This window comes from Maylandia zebra, linkage group LG5 (genome assembly GCF_041146795.1).
Source record: "Maylandia zebra isolate NMK-2024a linkage group LG5, Mzebra_GT3a, whole genome shotgun sequence".
Lineage (NCBI taxonomy): Eukaryota > Metazoa > Chordata > Actinopteri > Cichliformes > Cichlidae > Maylandia > Maylandia zebra.
This window is the reverse complement of record NC_135171.1, coordinates 39,220,809-39,238,048: the sequence shown is the minus strand read 5'-3', so window position 1 is coordinate 39,238,048 and position 17,240 is coordinate 39,220,809. Positions and strand designations below refer to the sequence as shown.

The 17,240-nt window shown below is 40.6% G+C and overlaps 1 protein-coding gene across 1 annotated transcript; it reads right to left on the bottom strand.

Annotated features, from left to right (window-relative positions):
- Window positions 1-643: 643 nt before the first annotated feature.
- On the bottom strand, window positions 644-2,513 carry LOC143412424 (duodenase-1-like). Its single transcript, XM_076884334.1, has 5 exons — window positions 2,439-2,513; window positions 2,204-2,351; window positions 1,606-1,738; window positions 1,142-1,396; window positions 644-1,027 (listed from the first exon to the last, which is right to left on the bottom strand). Exons 1-5 carry the CDS (start codon window positions 2,494-2,496, stop codon window positions 848-850), a joined length of 774 nt encoding a protein of 257 aa, XP_076740449.1. The 5' UTR covers window positions 2,497-2,513; the 3' UTR covers window positions 644-847.
- Between the last annotated feature and the right edge of the window lie 14,727 nt (window positions 2,514-17,240).

Below are 17,240 nucleotides of genomic sequence, written 5' to 3'. Positions count from 1 at the left end.
ATTCTGCCACTTTGTAAATAAACGTTCATTCATATCATCAGTCTTTTGCCTGCATTTTAGGTAGTGATGGGCAGATGAAGCTTCATGAAGCACTGAAGCTTTTCATCCAATTGGTTCATCCCAGCGCAAAGCTTCTGGAAGCTTCATTTGCTCTAGTAGGACACCTACTGGACATAAAAATATTAGTTGGCATGAATTTGAAGAGTGTGGCCTTTTGCACACAGCCTGTAAATGTCAACAACAAAAGGAGTGTGTAAAACATGTATATTGTAGTGATGGCAGTATACTGTGTATATTTATACTGGCATTTATCTTACTATTAAATTAGAAAAGTAGTGTTACTGTAGTTAGAGCTGTTTCTAGTATTAAATTGTCATGGCTTCAGTTTTTTGACTTATTAGAGATTTAACTGAAAACCACATCAGGTAATTCTCTGTGGTAAATGAAACACCCTCTGTTAGTCTTTAGTATTTATAGTACTCAAAAAAGCAGGATGAATGTACTGTAGAAATGAAAAATTAGTTTACAGATATTAGTATTGCATGGAATTAATTTTCCATGGAAAACCTGAATTTCAATATATAGATGGATAGATGGATAGATAGGTTTTAAAGTCATAATAAATATTGTTCGTGCACAGAAACAATATTTGAAACATTTTCTTTATTCTGCATTGAGAGCAAACATTGACAGAGGCATAGCTTGCACACTTACAGTGTGCTGATGCAAAGGTTTGTGTAAGAAAACAATATTTGAAACATTTTCTTTATTCTGCATTGAGAGCAAACACTGACAGAGGCATAGCTTGCACACTTACAGTGTGCTGACGCAAAGCTTTGTGTAAGATTTAACTTTTTCCCCCCTGGAGAATCCTCCTGAACCAGTTAACGTATTTTGAGATATCTGTATAGACATTGGGGACATCCGGATAGTTACAATTTCCCAGCTCGGTTCCAGGAAGCAGATTGTTGAAAGAAACAATACCGACAGCCATTCCCTTGCAGACCAGAGGGCCACCAGAATCACCCTGTAAGGAGGAAGTATTTACTTTTTTCATGTGATACTTAATGCCGGTTGCTCATATATTTCTCAACCACAGAGCAGTTAGCAAGAATTTTCAAGGAAAGGACAGAAAACATACCTGACAGAATCCTTTATTTGTGTTGTATCCACCTGCACAGATAACATTGGGAGGAAGACCACCCCATCTTTCCCTGCAGACTTGTGGGCCGATGACAGACACATCCACCACTCTCAGGTTGTCAACAACATTACCGTAAGTGTTTATCTTACCCCATCCAGCCACTTGGCACTTCTCATTTTCATTTAATGTCATTTCACGGAAGGGAAGTCGAATGAATTGAATTGTATTGCATGTTTGGACAGGTCTAGACAGCTAGAGGCACAGAATTAAAGAGTAAAGATTAAAAATAAGTGAAAACATGTAACAGCAACACAGAACATCTATCATTTATCTTTTTTTTAAGTAAGCACTTTTTCCCTCAATTAGAAATTTGTTTTTCAATAAGTGCATTGTAAATTCAAACACTCAAAAATATAAAACTTCCAGTGTGGTGTGAGAAAACAAAAAGATAAAAACCTTACTTTTAAAAGCATGATGTCGTATCCAGAGCCAACATCCTGATAATATGGGTGTTTGTATTTGTCGGCAATCTGTATCACGAGCTTATTAGCACTCCTCAGATGGTGGTTACCAAGGACTACATACCTAAGATTCCTGAATAAAATATAATAATGAAGATCATCAGTAGATTTTCTGCAGTTACATAAACAACATGATGAAAATATTAATACATTTTTATAGTTAAATTAAATTTTATGTATTCACTGAATTTATTCAAAATTTTTTATGGTTTTAGTTTGTAAGGGAAGAACTTAAATAATTATTATTACATTATACAGTACTAAATATACATGTCATGTGTATATCCCTATACACATGACTTCATAGAAGTCTATATATATATATATATATATAGACTTCATAGAAGTCTATATATATATATATATATATATATATAGACTTCATAGAAGTCTATATATATATATATATATATATATAGACTTCATAGAAGTCTATATATATATATATATATATATATGTCATATATCTATATGTAGAGAGAGAATTTATTTAAATAAGAAATAAATAAGAAATTTCCTTGGTGGAATGATTACTTACAGGTCACAGTGTGCAGCAGTCATTACAAGGTTCTCAGACACAAGAAATCCTCCACAAATATGGTAGCCGTTGCAATCCAGCACTGATGCCATATACAGCATTTCGTTGTCTGGGGCTATTTGCCCATTTATAATTTCACTTCCGAGGACTAGTAGCATTAGGAGGAAACAAAATTAATAAAAAATTATTTAAAAAACTATTAATATTCCACACAAGTATTCATGGTGCAACTTACCATTTTGCCCGAGGAATGTCAGCGCATAAATGACCACAAATGACTGCAGAGCAAACATCTTGGTGGTGAAATGCTCGATCTCTTATGTTGAGGCCGACGGGTCAGTCCTTTTAAGCAGTTTGTACCAACTAACATCTGACTTTTAACCACTTCCTGTGTGTAACATGTTTTTGAAATTTTCCACAGCAAATGCTTCACTATCACCATCTGTTATATGTGCACCCATTTCTCATTAACAGTATTGAATTTCAAACAAACTACAGCTAAATCTTCTGCTTACTGAGAAATGCTCCCTTTGTTTTTCTTTGGGTGGACAAGATGCTTTAGCTTGGAACTAGAAAAATTAAAATCAAAGTGAAGGGCTCAAATAGATACTTGAGGATTTTCACTTTTGTTTTATTTTATTTTGCAGTTATTCGAACTAAACCCAAACAACCACCATCTTCACTCATGGCACTCCCACTGGCATCAGCTGGAGACCTGCCAAGGTAGAAGCTGACTGGAACAACAAAAATTGTTCTCTGATAACAAGACTGTTGTTGGAGCTCTTTGTCCCTCCTTCACAACCAACTGGGCTCACTGGAGACTTGTTGACCTCTTCTTTCAGCTGAACATGGGACACACACACATATGCATGTAATTGACACAGACCCCCCCCCCTCCAAGAAAAAAGCTTCTCCCAGCTGACGTATGTGACAGGTCCGGACCAGCGCTGTAGGATGGCAGCAGGACGGGATGGCTGTTTGTCTACACTGGCTCACTCCATACTCCCACCCTGTTGCTTGTCATGTCTTTTGATGGTGTAAGATGTTTAGATTAATGTGCTTTATGTGCTGAGGTGTTTTTTTACTGACCTCAAGCTGCTCTCCTAGTGGAGCCCAGTCTGAGTAGAGTCCTTTTTTTCCCCTCCTCCTGTCCCAGATGTTGTGTATGTTCATTGTTTTGCTACCTATTCTGACCTGTCTTACCAATGTGATGTTTGTATAATACAGCGGCTTGCAAAAGTATTCGGCCCCCTTGAACTTTCCCACATTTTGTCACATTACAGCCACAAACATGAATCAATTTTATTGGAATTCCACGTGAAAGACCAACACAAAGTGGTGCACACGTGAGAAGTGGAACGAAAATCATACATGATTCCAAACATTTTTTACAAATAAATAACTGCAAAGTGGGGTGTGCGTAATTATTCAGCCCCCTGAGTCAGCACTTTGTAGAACCACCTTTTGCTGCAATTACAGCTGCCAGTCTTTTAGGGTCTGTCTCTACCAGCTTTGCACATCTAGAGACTGAAATCCTTGCCCATTCTTCTTTGCAAAACAGCACCACAACTGCTCTGTGACGCCTCAGAGGTTGTCTAAGAGAATACTGGGAGCAACAAATTGATTTACTCTGCCTTACAGAAACCTGGTTGCAGCAGGATTATTATGCTGTACAGTGCAGCGAGGAATGCCCAGACCTCTACATTGGAGAGACCAAACAGCCACTTCACAAGCGCATGGCACAACACAGAAGAGCCACCTCCACAGGACAAGACTCAGCAGTCCATCTGCATCTTAAGGACAAAGGTCACTCTTTCGAGGATGCCAATGTTCACATTTTGGACAGAGAGGACAGATGGTTTGAAAGAGGAGTGAAAGAAGCCATCTATGTCCACTGTGAGCGACCATCTTTGAACAGAGGCGGGGGTTTACGACACCAACTCTCTGCCATCTATAATCCAGTTTTGAGATCCCTTCCCAGACGCCTTAACGCCCACTCACATCCTGGGCCATCTGACCTCAGGAATTCGCATGATAAGGTGGGGCCAGGTTTCACAATGAACACACCCGAAACTCTGGCTGATTGGGACCCACACCCAGTTTCACACCTTGGCTCAGGCGATTAGAGGATCATCAGGGGGTCCTTTTGTCCCTCTGTGGGGGGTCACTCCCACTAGGTTTATATCTGGGACTCTCCACCATTTGACCTTAGAACTGAAGAAGCTTCTCGGATGAGAGGTGAAACGTCTTCAAGCAACTTAAACAAGTCCAGACGCTTTTCTTTGCAAGCTCCTTTGACTACGATGACCTGGATGACTGAGAACCTTCACAGACATTATTATGTTAGTTTAAATGAATCAACACCCCCGAGTCATTCTAACTACCAGAAATCTCGAAGCACAGGCCGAGGGGGAGGTGTGGCAGCAATTTTTCACACCAGCCTATTAATTAATGAAAGACCAAGACAGACTTTTAATTCATTTGAAAGCCTGATGCTTAGCCTCGTCCACCCCAGCTGTGAAACTCAGAAACCAGTCTTACTTGTTATCATCTATCGTCCACCTGGGCCTTACACAGAGTTTCTGTCTGATTTCTCAGACTTTATATCTGATTTAGTCCTGAGCTCAGATAAAATAATTATTGTGGGTGATTTTAACATCCATGTAGATGCTAAAAATGACAGCCTCAACATGGCATTTAATCTTTTATTAGACTCAATTGGTTTCTCTCAAAATGTAAAAGAACCCACCCACCACTTTAATCACACTCTAGATCTTGTTTTTAACATATGGCATAGAAACTGAACATTTAACAGTGTTTCCTGAAAACCCTCTCCTGTCTGATCATTTCCTGATAACATTTACATTTACAATATTTGATTACACAGCAGTGGAGAGTAGACTTTATCACAGTAGATGTCTTTCTGAAAGCGCTGTAACTAAGTTTAAGAATATAATCCACCCACTGATATCATCTTCAATGCCCTGTACCAACACAGAGCAGAGCAGCTATCTGAACGCTACTCCAACAGAGGTCAATCATCTTGTTAATAATTTTACCTCCTCACTACGTACGACTCTGGATACTGTAGCTCCTGTGAAAACTAAGGTCTCTAATCAGAAGTACCTGACTCCGTGGTATAATTCTCAAACACGTAGCCTAAAGCAAATGACTCGTAATCTGGAGAGGAAATGGCGTGTCACAAATTTAGAGGATCATCGTTTTGCCTGGAGAAATAGCTTGCTGCTTTATAAGAAAGCCCTCCGCAAAGCCAGAACATCTTACTATTCATCACTGATTGAAGTAAATAAGAACAACCCCAGGTTTCTCTTCAGCACTGTAGCCAGGCTGACAAAAAGTCAGAGCTCTTGTGAGCCAACAATCCCTTTAACGTTAACTAGTAATGACTTCATGAACTTCTTCACAAATAAAATTTTTATCATTAGAGAAAAAATTACCAGTAATCATCCCACAGATGTAATATTATCTACAGCTACTCTTAGTACCATTGATGTTAAGTTAGACTCTTTTTCTCCAATTGATCTTTCTGAGTTAACTTCAATAATTACTTCCTCCAAACCATCAACGTGTCTTTTAGACCCCATTCCTACAAAACTGCTCAAAGAAGTCCTGCCATTAATTAATTCATCGATCTTAAATATGATCAACCAGGTCGCTGGTTCGATCCCCGGGCACTCTGTCCTGGTCGTTGTGTCCTTGGGCAAGACACTTTACCCTACTGCCTACTGGTGTTGGCCAGAGGGGCCGATGGCGCGATATGGCAGCCTCGCTTCTGTCAGTCTGCCCCAGGGCAGCTGTGGCTACAACCGTAGCTTGCCTCCACCAGTGTTTGAATGTGAGAGTGAATAAATAGTGGCATTGTAAAGCGCTTTGGGTGCCTTGAAAAGCGCTATATAAATCCAATCCATTATTATTATTATTATCTCTAATGATCGGCTATGTACCACAGGCCTTCAAGCTAGCTGTAGTTAAACCTTTACTCAAAAAGCCATCTCTAGACCCAGCAGTCTTAGCTAATTATAGGCCAATCTCCAACCTTCCTTTCATATCAAAAATCCTTGAAAGAGTAGTTGTCAAACAGCTAACAGATCACCTGCAGAGGAATGGTTTATTTGAAGAGTTTCAGTCAGGTTTCAGAGCTCATCACAGCACAGAAACAGCTTTAGTGAAGGTTACAAATGATCTTCTTATGGCCTCTGACAGTGGACTCATCTCTGTGCTTGTCCTGCTAGACCTTAGTGCAGCATTCGATACTGTCGACCATAATATCCTATTAGAGCGATTAGAACATGCTGTAGGTATTACAGGTACTGCACTGCAGTGGTTTGTATCATATCTATCTAATAGACTCCAGTTTGTGCATGTAAATGGAGAGTCCTCTTCACACACTGAGGTTAATTATGGAGTTCCACAGGGTTCAGTGCTAGGACCGATTCTGTTTACATTATACATGCTTCCCTTAGGCAGCATCATTAGAAGACATAGCATACATTTTCACTGCTATGCAGATGACACCCAGCTCTATCTGTCCATGAAGCCAGATAACACACACCAATTAGTTAAACTGCAGGAATGTCTTAACGACATAAAGACCTGGATGGCCGCTAACTTTCTGCTTCTTAATTCAGATAAAACTGAGGTTATTGTACTCGGCCCTGAAAAGCTTAGAAATATGGTATCTAACCAGATTCTTACTCTGGATGGCATTACCTTGGCCTCCAGTAATGCTGTGAGGAACCTTGGAGTCATTTTTGACCAGGACATGTCCTTCAATGCACATATTAAACAAATATGTAAGATTGCTTACTTCCATTTGTGCAACATCTCTAAAGTTAGAAAAATCCTGTCTCAGAGTGACGCTGAAAAACTAGTTCATGCATTTATTACTTCCAGGCTGGACTACTGTAATTCATTATTATCAGGATGTCCAAAAAACTCTCTGAAAAGCCTTCAGCTGATCCAAAATGCTGCAGCAAGAGTACTGACAGGGACTAGAAAGAGAGAGCAGATTTCTCCTGTTTTGGCTTCCCTTCATTGGCTTCCTGTTAAATCCAGAATTGAATTCAAAATCCTGCTCCTCACATACAAGGTCTTAAATAATCAGGCCCCATCTTATCTTAATGACCTTGTAGTACCATATCACCCTATTAGAGCACTTCGCTCTCGCTCTGCAGGCCTACTTGTTGTTCCTAGAGTATTTAAAAGTAGAATGGGAGGGAGAGCCTTCAGTTTTCAGGCCCCTCTTCTGTGGAACCAGCTTCCAGTTTGGATTCAGGAGACAGACACTATCTCTACTTTTAAGATTAGGCTTCAAACTTTCCTTTTTGCTAAAGCATATAGTTAGGGCTGGACCAGGTGGCCCTGAATCCTCCCTTAGTTATGCTGCAATAGACGTAGGCTGCCGGTGGATTCCCATGATGCATTGAGTTTTTCCTTTCCAGTCACCTTTCTCACTCACTATGTATTAACAGACCTCTCTGCATTGAATCATATCTGTTATTAACCTCTGTCTCTCTTCCACAGCATGTCTTTTATCCTGTCTTCCTTCTCTCACCCCAACCGGTCGCAGCAGATGGCCGCCCCTCCCTGAGCCTGGTTCTGCCGGAGGTTTCTTCCTGTTAAAAGGGAGTTTTTCCTTCCCACTGTTGTCAAAGTGCTTGCTCATAGGGGGTCATATGATTGTTGGGTTTTTCTCTGTATCTATGAAGCGCCTTGAGGCAACTTATGTTGTGATTTGGCGCTATATAAATAAAATTGAATTGAATTGAATTGAACAACACCATGAAGTCCAAAGAACACACCAGACAGGTCAGGGATAACGTTATTGAGAAATTTAAAGCAGGCTTAGGCTACAAAAAGATTTCCCAAGCGTTGAACATCCCACGGAGCACTGTTCAAGCCATCATTCAGAAATGGAAGGAGTATGGCACAACTGTAAACCTACCAAGACAAGGCCGTCCACCTAAACTCACAGGCCGAACAAGCAGAGCGCTGATCAGAAATGCAGCCAAGAGGCCCATGGTGACTCTGGACGAGCTGCAGAGATCTACAGCTCAGGTGGGGGAATCTGTCCATAGGACAACTATTAGTCGTGCACTGCACAAAGTTGGCCTTTATGGAAGAGTGGCAAGAAGAAAGCCATTGTTAACAGAAAACCATAAGAAGTCCCGTTTGCAGTTTGCCACAAGCCATGTGGGGGACACAGCAAACATGTGGAAGAAGGTGCTCTGGTCAGATGAGACCAAAACGGAACTTTTTGGCCAAAATGCAAAACGCTATGTGTGGCGGAAAACTAACACTGCACATCACTGTGAACACACCATCCCCACTGTCAAATATGGTGGTGGCAGCATCATGCTCTGGGGGGGCTTCTCTTCAGCAGGGACAGGGAACCTGGTCAGAGTTGATGGGAAGATGGATGGAGCCAAATACAGGGCAATCTTGGAAGAAAACCTCTTGGAGTCTGCAAAAGACTTGAGACTGGGGCAGAGGTTCACCTTCTAGCAGGACAACAACCCTAAACATAAAGCCAGGGCAACAATGGGATGGTTTCACACAAAACATATCCATGTGTTAGAATGGCCCAGTCAAACTCCAGATGTAAATCCAATCCAGAATCTGTGGCAAGATCTGAAACTGCTGTTCACAAACGCTGTCCATCTAATCTGACTGGAAAAGTTCAAGGTTCTGGGTCTGGCAGCAGCAAAACAGTTCAGAAGGCCAACCATGACGGCGAAGAAGCCCAGCTAATGGTCTGGAAAGTGGCCAGTGCCGGCGAGGTGCTGGCACAGGATGTGGACGTGCAAACCGAGCAGGACCCGATGGCGGCGTGGCAGACGCAGGAGACGAGGAAGGACCAGCTGCTTTTCAGCTGCTTCTCCACTCCACACTCAGTTCCTCTCTTAAGCCAGAATCACAATGTCTACTAAAATAAATGTATCACATAACCTTGTGGCCATAAAATATAGAAACTGCAATTAACCCAGCCCTCAGAAATGTGGCATCAATAGAAAGCCCAGGATGTCCCTTGACAGTACAGCAGGAGTCATAGAAATTGCATATATAGTGCTTGACATAGAGGGCTCAGACTCATGTCCTTAACAGAGGACACAGATGATTTGCTGGGTATTAGGAGGTTATCATCCGTCTGGGTTCTTGGCTAGCCTTGCATTAGCATGTTGTTTGTGCAGATGCTTGTTGTTTTAGCATCGTAATGCAGTTGTTTCTATCCTGGATGCAGGTTCCACTTTACCATCCCACTGTTGTCCTTTTGTGCAATAAAATAAAAAGAATGTCCATATCTCCTCCGTCTTCTCCTGAAACTTATCCACCACCCATCTCCAGTATGTAAACTGAAATTAGCTGATTGTAGCACAGGAAGAAAAAAGGGTGTCCCCGTGATAATTTTTCTTTTGGTTTTTTTTTCCTGCCATGTCAATAACTGAAGAACCTTTGTAAAGTAAATTATGGTATAATTATAGCTGTAATGTACTTACTGAAATTAGTACAGCCGCACATTAAATTACTGAAAAATGAAATGTGATTACAGTAGTCTGTCACTCTAACATACCACACCCAACACTGTCGCCTAACACTTTTTGAACACTGTCACATCAATATTATTTGAATCCTAATAGTTTTATTCTTACATTTAAAAAACTAAATTTTCATCCACAGCTGTGAGGACTATAGCACGTTACTTAGTCCCTATGGACCCCAAAGCACTTTACACTACATTCAGTCATCCTCACACACATTCATACACCGGTGATGGCAGTTACATTGCAGCCACAGCTGCCCTGGGCCGGACACTGGCGCCACTGGGCCCTCTGACCAACATCAGTAGGGAATGGGTGAAGTGAAGTGTCTTGCCCAACGACAAACGACCGAGACTGTCGGAGCCAGGGCTCGAACCGGCAACCTTCCGATTACAAGACGAATTGCCAATTCTTGAGCCACGATCGCCCCACCTGTGCCAGGTTTAAGTCCAGCATGGCCCAGGGGCTCCAGCAGTGCGGCTACTCGCTGTACATGCTGCACCCAGGTGTCGCTGTGGATGATAACGTCATCCTAATAAAGCAGCAAAAGCCACGTGTACAAGCAGCACCCATTCCATGTGTCGTTGGAAGGTGGCTGGTGCTCTGAGCAAGCTGAACAGAAGTGTGATAATTTCGTAAACACCGTACATTGTGAAGAAGGCAGTGGAGAGTCTGCCAGTAGCCCTTGGTTAAATAAAGTGTAGAGACAAAATGTCGGTCCAAGCGCTCATCGACACGGGCATCAGATCGGCATCAAACTGTAACACTTAATAAACATACACAGATACAGAGTGGTGCAGGAAACATTATGATAGTGAACAAACTGATCAATGTGAGCTGAATGCCACATGATCTCACTGGTATCTTCTGATAAGTGGGGTGTGGAAATACTAGTGACTTTGCTGGAAAAGGGAATGGGCATTTAGAGTTTTTGCTAGTGAATTTTCTCTGTGTTCAAATGTTTTCATGCATACTGCTATACATGGAGCACATCAAACTGATTTAAGGTGGATGTGAAGGACGTTAAGAATGGATGTGTTTTTTAGGGTTTTTGCACAGATGCATTGTGGATACATCTCTGGCCTGATGAAAAACTGACATGGAACCATTGTGGTAAAACAGATGGCATAAAAAGTGAAACTACCACAGTTTTCTGAAATCTTCTTTTGAAATTTCAACATGATCACTGTCACCATACTGGTTGCAAAAAAGAAAAAAGAAGAAATAAAGAAAAAAAGGAAACAACAGTTTGCTCAACTTGTCAATTACAAGGCATGCCAATGAGCTCAACACTGATAATCCTCCTTTCTTATATGTAACGGAGGGAAGGTGATCTTATTTCCACTGTGTTTTCTAAAAGAAGGAAACCTTCCTCCAAACGGACAGAGCAGTGGAGCCGCCAAGGGAAAGCACACGATTAAAATATAATTTATTATATTTAAATAGTTAAAAATGTAAAATGAATTAAAACAACCCTGGCCAAGGGGTAACACAATAAAAATCAATAAAACACAACATTAAAAGTCCAGTGGCATCCGCCACGGTATAAAAGTCACAAAGAACTAAGAAATCCAGCGAAGTCCTCGCCTTCCTCCCCGCATTCCGCGTCACGGTACGCTGAAGAAAGGGAGGGAGCGGCAGTCACTATTCTTTTCAGGCAGTTTTCATTCGTAAAAATGGGATAAGTCAAAAGACTTACCCCGGGTGGGAAGAGCTCTCAACTCCGCCCGCCGCTTCTTTAAAACTGCAAATCGGCACCAGCTTTCTCGCCGCCTCTGCTCTCCCGCAGTGCACAAGCTGGGCTCTTGTTGCTACTGCCGTCCGACTGTTCGCTCCGTGTCGCTGGTGCTGTATCATCCTCCCCTCCAACGCCAAGCTCCAACCGTCTTATGTGTCACTGAGCACTCTGTAAATTACCCTCCCTTTCCTCTCAGGTGTGTCCAATTAGTAAAAACGGGGGAAAGGGCGGAGTCTCTCCACACTGTAAACCCCAACAGTCTACCTGACTTATAAAGTTTGTGGATATAACAATTAAAATTCCTCACAAAGTTGAAACAACTTAAAACTTTTCTGTTCGGTTAACGATTCAAACAGTTATAATTGTACATGGCTTAGAAGTTAAGAGTAAATACTGCTTTCTTAATTATGATTTTTGAGTAAATGTTTTTTCCGAGCTCCGCATGTGGACGTCATGACGTTCTCTATCTAAAACAATTGGAATATAGCAAGGTGTTGTATATTTAGTGCGCTGATAAGGTTTTCAATATTTTTATTTTTTCTTCCAAGACTGAAGACCGAAGACAAAAAGACAGAAGAAAAAAAAAATTGAGACTGCAGTTAATTTCAGGTGGAGACAGTAAACACAGGTGAGTTGAAAGATCTATTGAAGAGTCCTTTCTTCATGGCCATTAAAACATTTTTAGGTTAAAAGACCTGTGTCATGAATCGCTGTGCGGCAGGCAGGGGTTGGACCCAAAATGCAGGACTCAGACTCAGGGGATGAACTCAAAATCACAGCTTTAATTGCTGCTCACAGAAAACGAGCATACAAAACTAAACTGGGAAAATATAAACTCACAGCTTGCAGAGAGGCACACGAGGAAACACACAGCTTGAGGGACAACGCAGCACTGACTCAGAGAAACACAGGGTTTAAATACAATGGGAAGTAACGAGGGGAATGAGACACAGAAGGAGAGCACAGCTGGGAGAAATCAGAACTGACGAGACAAGGGAGCAAAGTAGGATACACTCACATGAGACACAGACCTTCAAAGTAAAACAGGAATTAGCACAGATGCAAACTAGACTAGGGGAGACAGAGCAACTAAGAAACACAGAGGGCAGCTACCAAATACTCAGAACTAAACAGAATACAAGAACACCAAACTAAGACACTACACTAAAGAATAAGCTGGGACAACAAAGAGAACTAAGAACATAATACAAAAAACTCAGAGGCTCAAGAAACTCAAAACACTGGCTCACTGACCCAGGACCATGACAACCTGTTTTTTTTTTTAAAATCACGCCCTGGCTTTGTCACACTGAATCATGTTGAAAAGATCTATTTTCATGGCTCCCCCCATTACCATTTCCTTGTACTTCTTTCTACCAGTCTATTTTATTTTGTGACATTAACATCTTAAATGTACCCCTAATTATTAATAGCTGTGTTAGTATTTATAATGCATTTTTTTTTTTATCATGTGCAGATCTACCAAGGGTCAGTGGCACAGTTCACCTTTTGTGGTAAGTTATAACACTTCATATGTGGTCACATAAGTAAGTTGTTTCATCAGTTGTTCAGTTCTTATAAAATGTTGTATAATTGTACCAAATCACTGAGGATACATCCAATGTGTAAATCACAATCAACAATTTTACTGTGATATTCGCTCATGTTTAGAGAATCTCCATTATCTTTGTTACTGAGTTTCCATTTTTGTAGGGCCAAATTTGTATTAAAAATTAATATTTTCATATGATGTGAAATGACTCAATCATTTCTAATTTTTAGAAGAAACCATTCATTAAGTCCCTTAAGGTGAAGATTTCATATATTGATAATGATAAAATTAACACAAATTAAAAGTTTCACTGATAAACACATAATTTTTCCTTGCTTTGAACCCCATGTTCTATATAGATTACAGCTCTGATCTGGAGAACACTATTTTAAAATACTGTGTAGGGTTTTTGTCAAATGATTAAGAAACAGACTCTCTGTCACAAGAGACAGAAAGGTTGTATCTTAAAAGAAAAGTCTCCAAAATTTAGTAGAGTCTGATGTCATGCAGTTTCATAAACATGTATTCTCCCCAAAGAATGACACCTGAAAACTTTGCGTTAAATGAACTTTTCTTTTCCCTTTTTAGGAGGCGCCTGATATCAACGTGAAACGCACTGCAGTACTTCGTGCCCTTCCTGTATACCTGTGGGAGGAGGATCCAGAATTCTTTTAGACATGTAATGTAAGTGTATTTTTGCATTACTTAAATTCTGCCAGTAAGATAAAATGCTATGGATTTTTTAAAATACAATGTAATACCCTAGCAGCTACCAAATTGTACAAACAAAATACCCTCTCTTTAGAAAACCCTCACACACACACACACACACACACACACACACACACAGGTCAGGAGCAGGGCACAGGCGTATCACAGCACTATGGCTATGCTGCAGGTGGCCCAAAAACCAGGCTGAAGTCAAGATTTAGTTTCTTTTTGAGATAAAGTCATGAAATAAAAAATTACTTTTTTTTTTAGAAAAATAATAAAAATACAAATTATGTAATGCAAGAAGCTAACACGTTAATGTACATTTTTCAAAAAAAGTAGAGTACCCTAACTCGTTACAAAGTAACCCACTACACTGCTGAATGTTTTGCTAGATTACAGGTCATGCTTGTCACATTCTCTCAAACCAACCTTACTTATTTAATTGGGGCGATCATGGCTCAAGAGTTGGGAGTTCGCCTTGTAATCAGAAGGTTGCCGGTTCGAGCCCTGGCTCCGACAGGCTCGGTCGTTTGTCGTTGGGCAAGACTCTTCACCCATTCCCTACTGATGTTGGTCAGAGGGCCCGCTGGTGCCAGTGTCCGGCAGCCTCGCCTCTGTAAGTGCGCCCCATGGTGGCTGTGGCTACAATGTAGCTGCCATCACCAGTGTGTGAATGTCTGGATGACTGAATGTGTAAAGCGCTATACAAATACAGGCCATTTACCATTGATACTCTGTCTATTCCAGGCGGACGCATTGGATGAGTCGACCCTCATTGACACTTCAGTTGCCCTTCTCACAGTGGTTACCGACGGCGCTTCCCAGTCCAGTCCATTTTACTTCCTCAAGCATGGCTGTTGTGGTGAAAGGCGACTAGGTGATGCGTGATATTCCCAGATTTGCAAATGCATTTGCTTTATTGTTTGGCTTGATCTATGCTCTGCATTTAGACTACCCCAGGAAGCTGGTTCACACATTTGCCTTTGTCCAAAATATCTTCATGGGGCTTGATGACGGCAAACCCCTGAAACCCCTGCCTACATGCTCTTAAGGAATATAAGGCAATGTTTGTTAGGACACGCACTCTGTTACTGAGCACTTTGTTTGAAGCACTTTAAGCACTTTAAGTTTACTACAGGCTTTGGGTGGATTTAACTCCATCAGTTTACCTAATTTTCCTATACTTGACTGCCTTATCTGGTTATTTGGAAGCTGATCGTCTTTGTACCCATTTTAAAAAATTGTTTTTCATTTCTATTTAAAAAAAAAGTGATTAGTATTTGACTTTTTGTTTTGCATTTTTGTGTATTTTGAGAAAGATGCAATTAGGACTGATGTCGTCCTTTGTGATTTTATAAAAAGATAAATGTTCTACACAGAATTTATAATGCTCACTTTATGGTGCCGATGTCCATGTTAGTTGTTTTATAAAAACATTTGTGATGTTTTTAAATTTTCATGAAAAAATGTTAAATAAACAAAATGTAAAGTAACTGAATTTCCATACTTTTTTTTTTTTTAGTAGTCTACACTCAAACATTGAAACATAAATATCTTTTAATTAATAATCAGATAATTTGAGTTGTAATATAATTGCATTGTGTTGCATCAAAATAATAAACTACAAGAAACACAAAAATATTGAAATTAAAGTATACAGTCTTTGAGTAAAGCTCAATTAATAAAATATAAAATATAATTTAAATTTTTTAGGTTAACAATAAATACAAATTTTGAGTACCCCATACTTAGAAGATATGAGTTTTTGTACTTAAATCTTTTGAGGTAATCAGTTTCCACAAAAGTTTTAAGTTCAGTCAACTTGTTCGGGTTTACAGTGCAGGACAATTTGACGGTATAAGCAAAACATGCAATCTAAATAAAACACTGCACAAAATATGACCAATACATGCAATATAAAAAATAAGTACACTTCACATTAAAATACAGCACAGCAAAACAACATCCGTCCTTCCCTGGAAGACATATACATTTTATGACAAAATTTTATCAAATAAACTTCATGTTTTTGTCAATGTGATCACAAAAAAGTGACTGAGTCCATCCACTCAGCAGGAAAGTGTTAGGTACATCTGTGTGGCAGGCAGAGGGTAAGAGGCCAACAACTTTGACCACAATGTGGGACATACAAGAGAATAAAGAAAAAAAGGGTTGCAACAAGGAATGAAACTGTTTACTCAACTTGTCAATTACAAGTCATGCCAATGAGCTCAACAGTGACGATCCTCCTTTCTTATACACTTCATGACAAAATTTTATCAAATAAACTTCATGTTTTTTTAATATGATCAGATAAATGGGACTGAGTCCATCCACTCAGCAGGAAAGTGTTAGGTAAATATATCACCCTCCACCGAGGGAGCTCGTGACGTACTACCCAGCTTTCTTTAGACCGCGAAGGCCGGGTCCTCAGGTGGAAGCAGCCTCTGAATTTGGACACCCCCGCTGTTTCCGGGCCGGCCAATAATAACGGTGATTTAACGTATTTTATCCGATAAATAAACCCTGTAAAATGTATTTATCACCCCCCCAACAGACCTTTTGAATGTCTCCCTAGTAGGCTACGGCCACAACACCTCACTCTTGGAGCACTTTTTTGCCACATGTATCGCAAACCACGTCTCAGGTGTTTGTGGAGGTACAATACGTCCGCACAATTACGCTCAGCCATTGTCGTGAGTGCGCACGCAAGGTGCTGCGAGACATTTATACAGCCGTATTTCGCACATGACTATGAAGGGCGGAAGAAGAAGTAGTTCCTTTGAATGTAGACAATCCGAATGTTATAGTTTCTTTCCACTGTCTTCCTGTTAATTGTTAACCATTCCTCGCCGTCAGTCCCCTGACCGTGGTCGGGAGACGCGAGGGGAGATGTTTCCTCCAGGGCCGAAGTTTGTCCTCCTTCGGGGTTAACTCCCTTCACTTTTGTGGAGTAGTGAGACAGACAGAAATCAGCCGAGGCCCCGGAGAGTAATGAAGAGATGAGGCTTTAATAACAGTACTGCACACTTCGAAACACACTGCATAGCCTGTAGCCCGTTAGAACGCTGCTCCCGGTCGCCCTCTCTACCCATGACACACTCTCTCCATTTTTTTCTCTCTTTCGCTCCCCGCGTTTCCTTCACGCGCATGCTCACACACACATCACATACACTCCTTACTGCATCCAGTCACACACAAGACGGAAATTCCCGCAACATAATGATAAACTACAAATTTACTCTAAATTACTAAAATATCGATATTTTATTGTGAGAATCGATTCTAGAACATAAATGATTGGTATCGGAGGAATCGATATTTCAGGATCGATCCGCACATCACTAATGGTTATCTTTATTAGTATGTAGGTTTCATTCTCAGGGTTTCCAGTTCGTGGTTTATTTCCTGTGTCATTCTCCTGGTGCTTCGGTGGTGTCCCTGAGTTTGTGTTTGTGAATTTCCTGTTTTACT

Excerpts from the sequence above, each read along its gene's own strand:
- LOC143412424 (XM_076884334.1), bottom strand. The coding sequence starts at position 2,496 with ATGTTTGCTCTGCAGTCATTTGTGGTCATTTATGCGCTGACATTCCTC. Across the intron at positions 2,352-2,438 it reads GACATTCCTCGGGCAAAATG|TCCTCGGAAGTGAAATTATA; the intron begins GTAAGTTGCACC and ends TAATGCTACTAG. Across the intron at positions 1,397-1,605 it reads ACGACATCATGCTTTTAAAA|CTGTCTAGACCTGTCCAAAC; the intron begins GTAAGGTTTTTA and ends CTGTGCCTCTAG.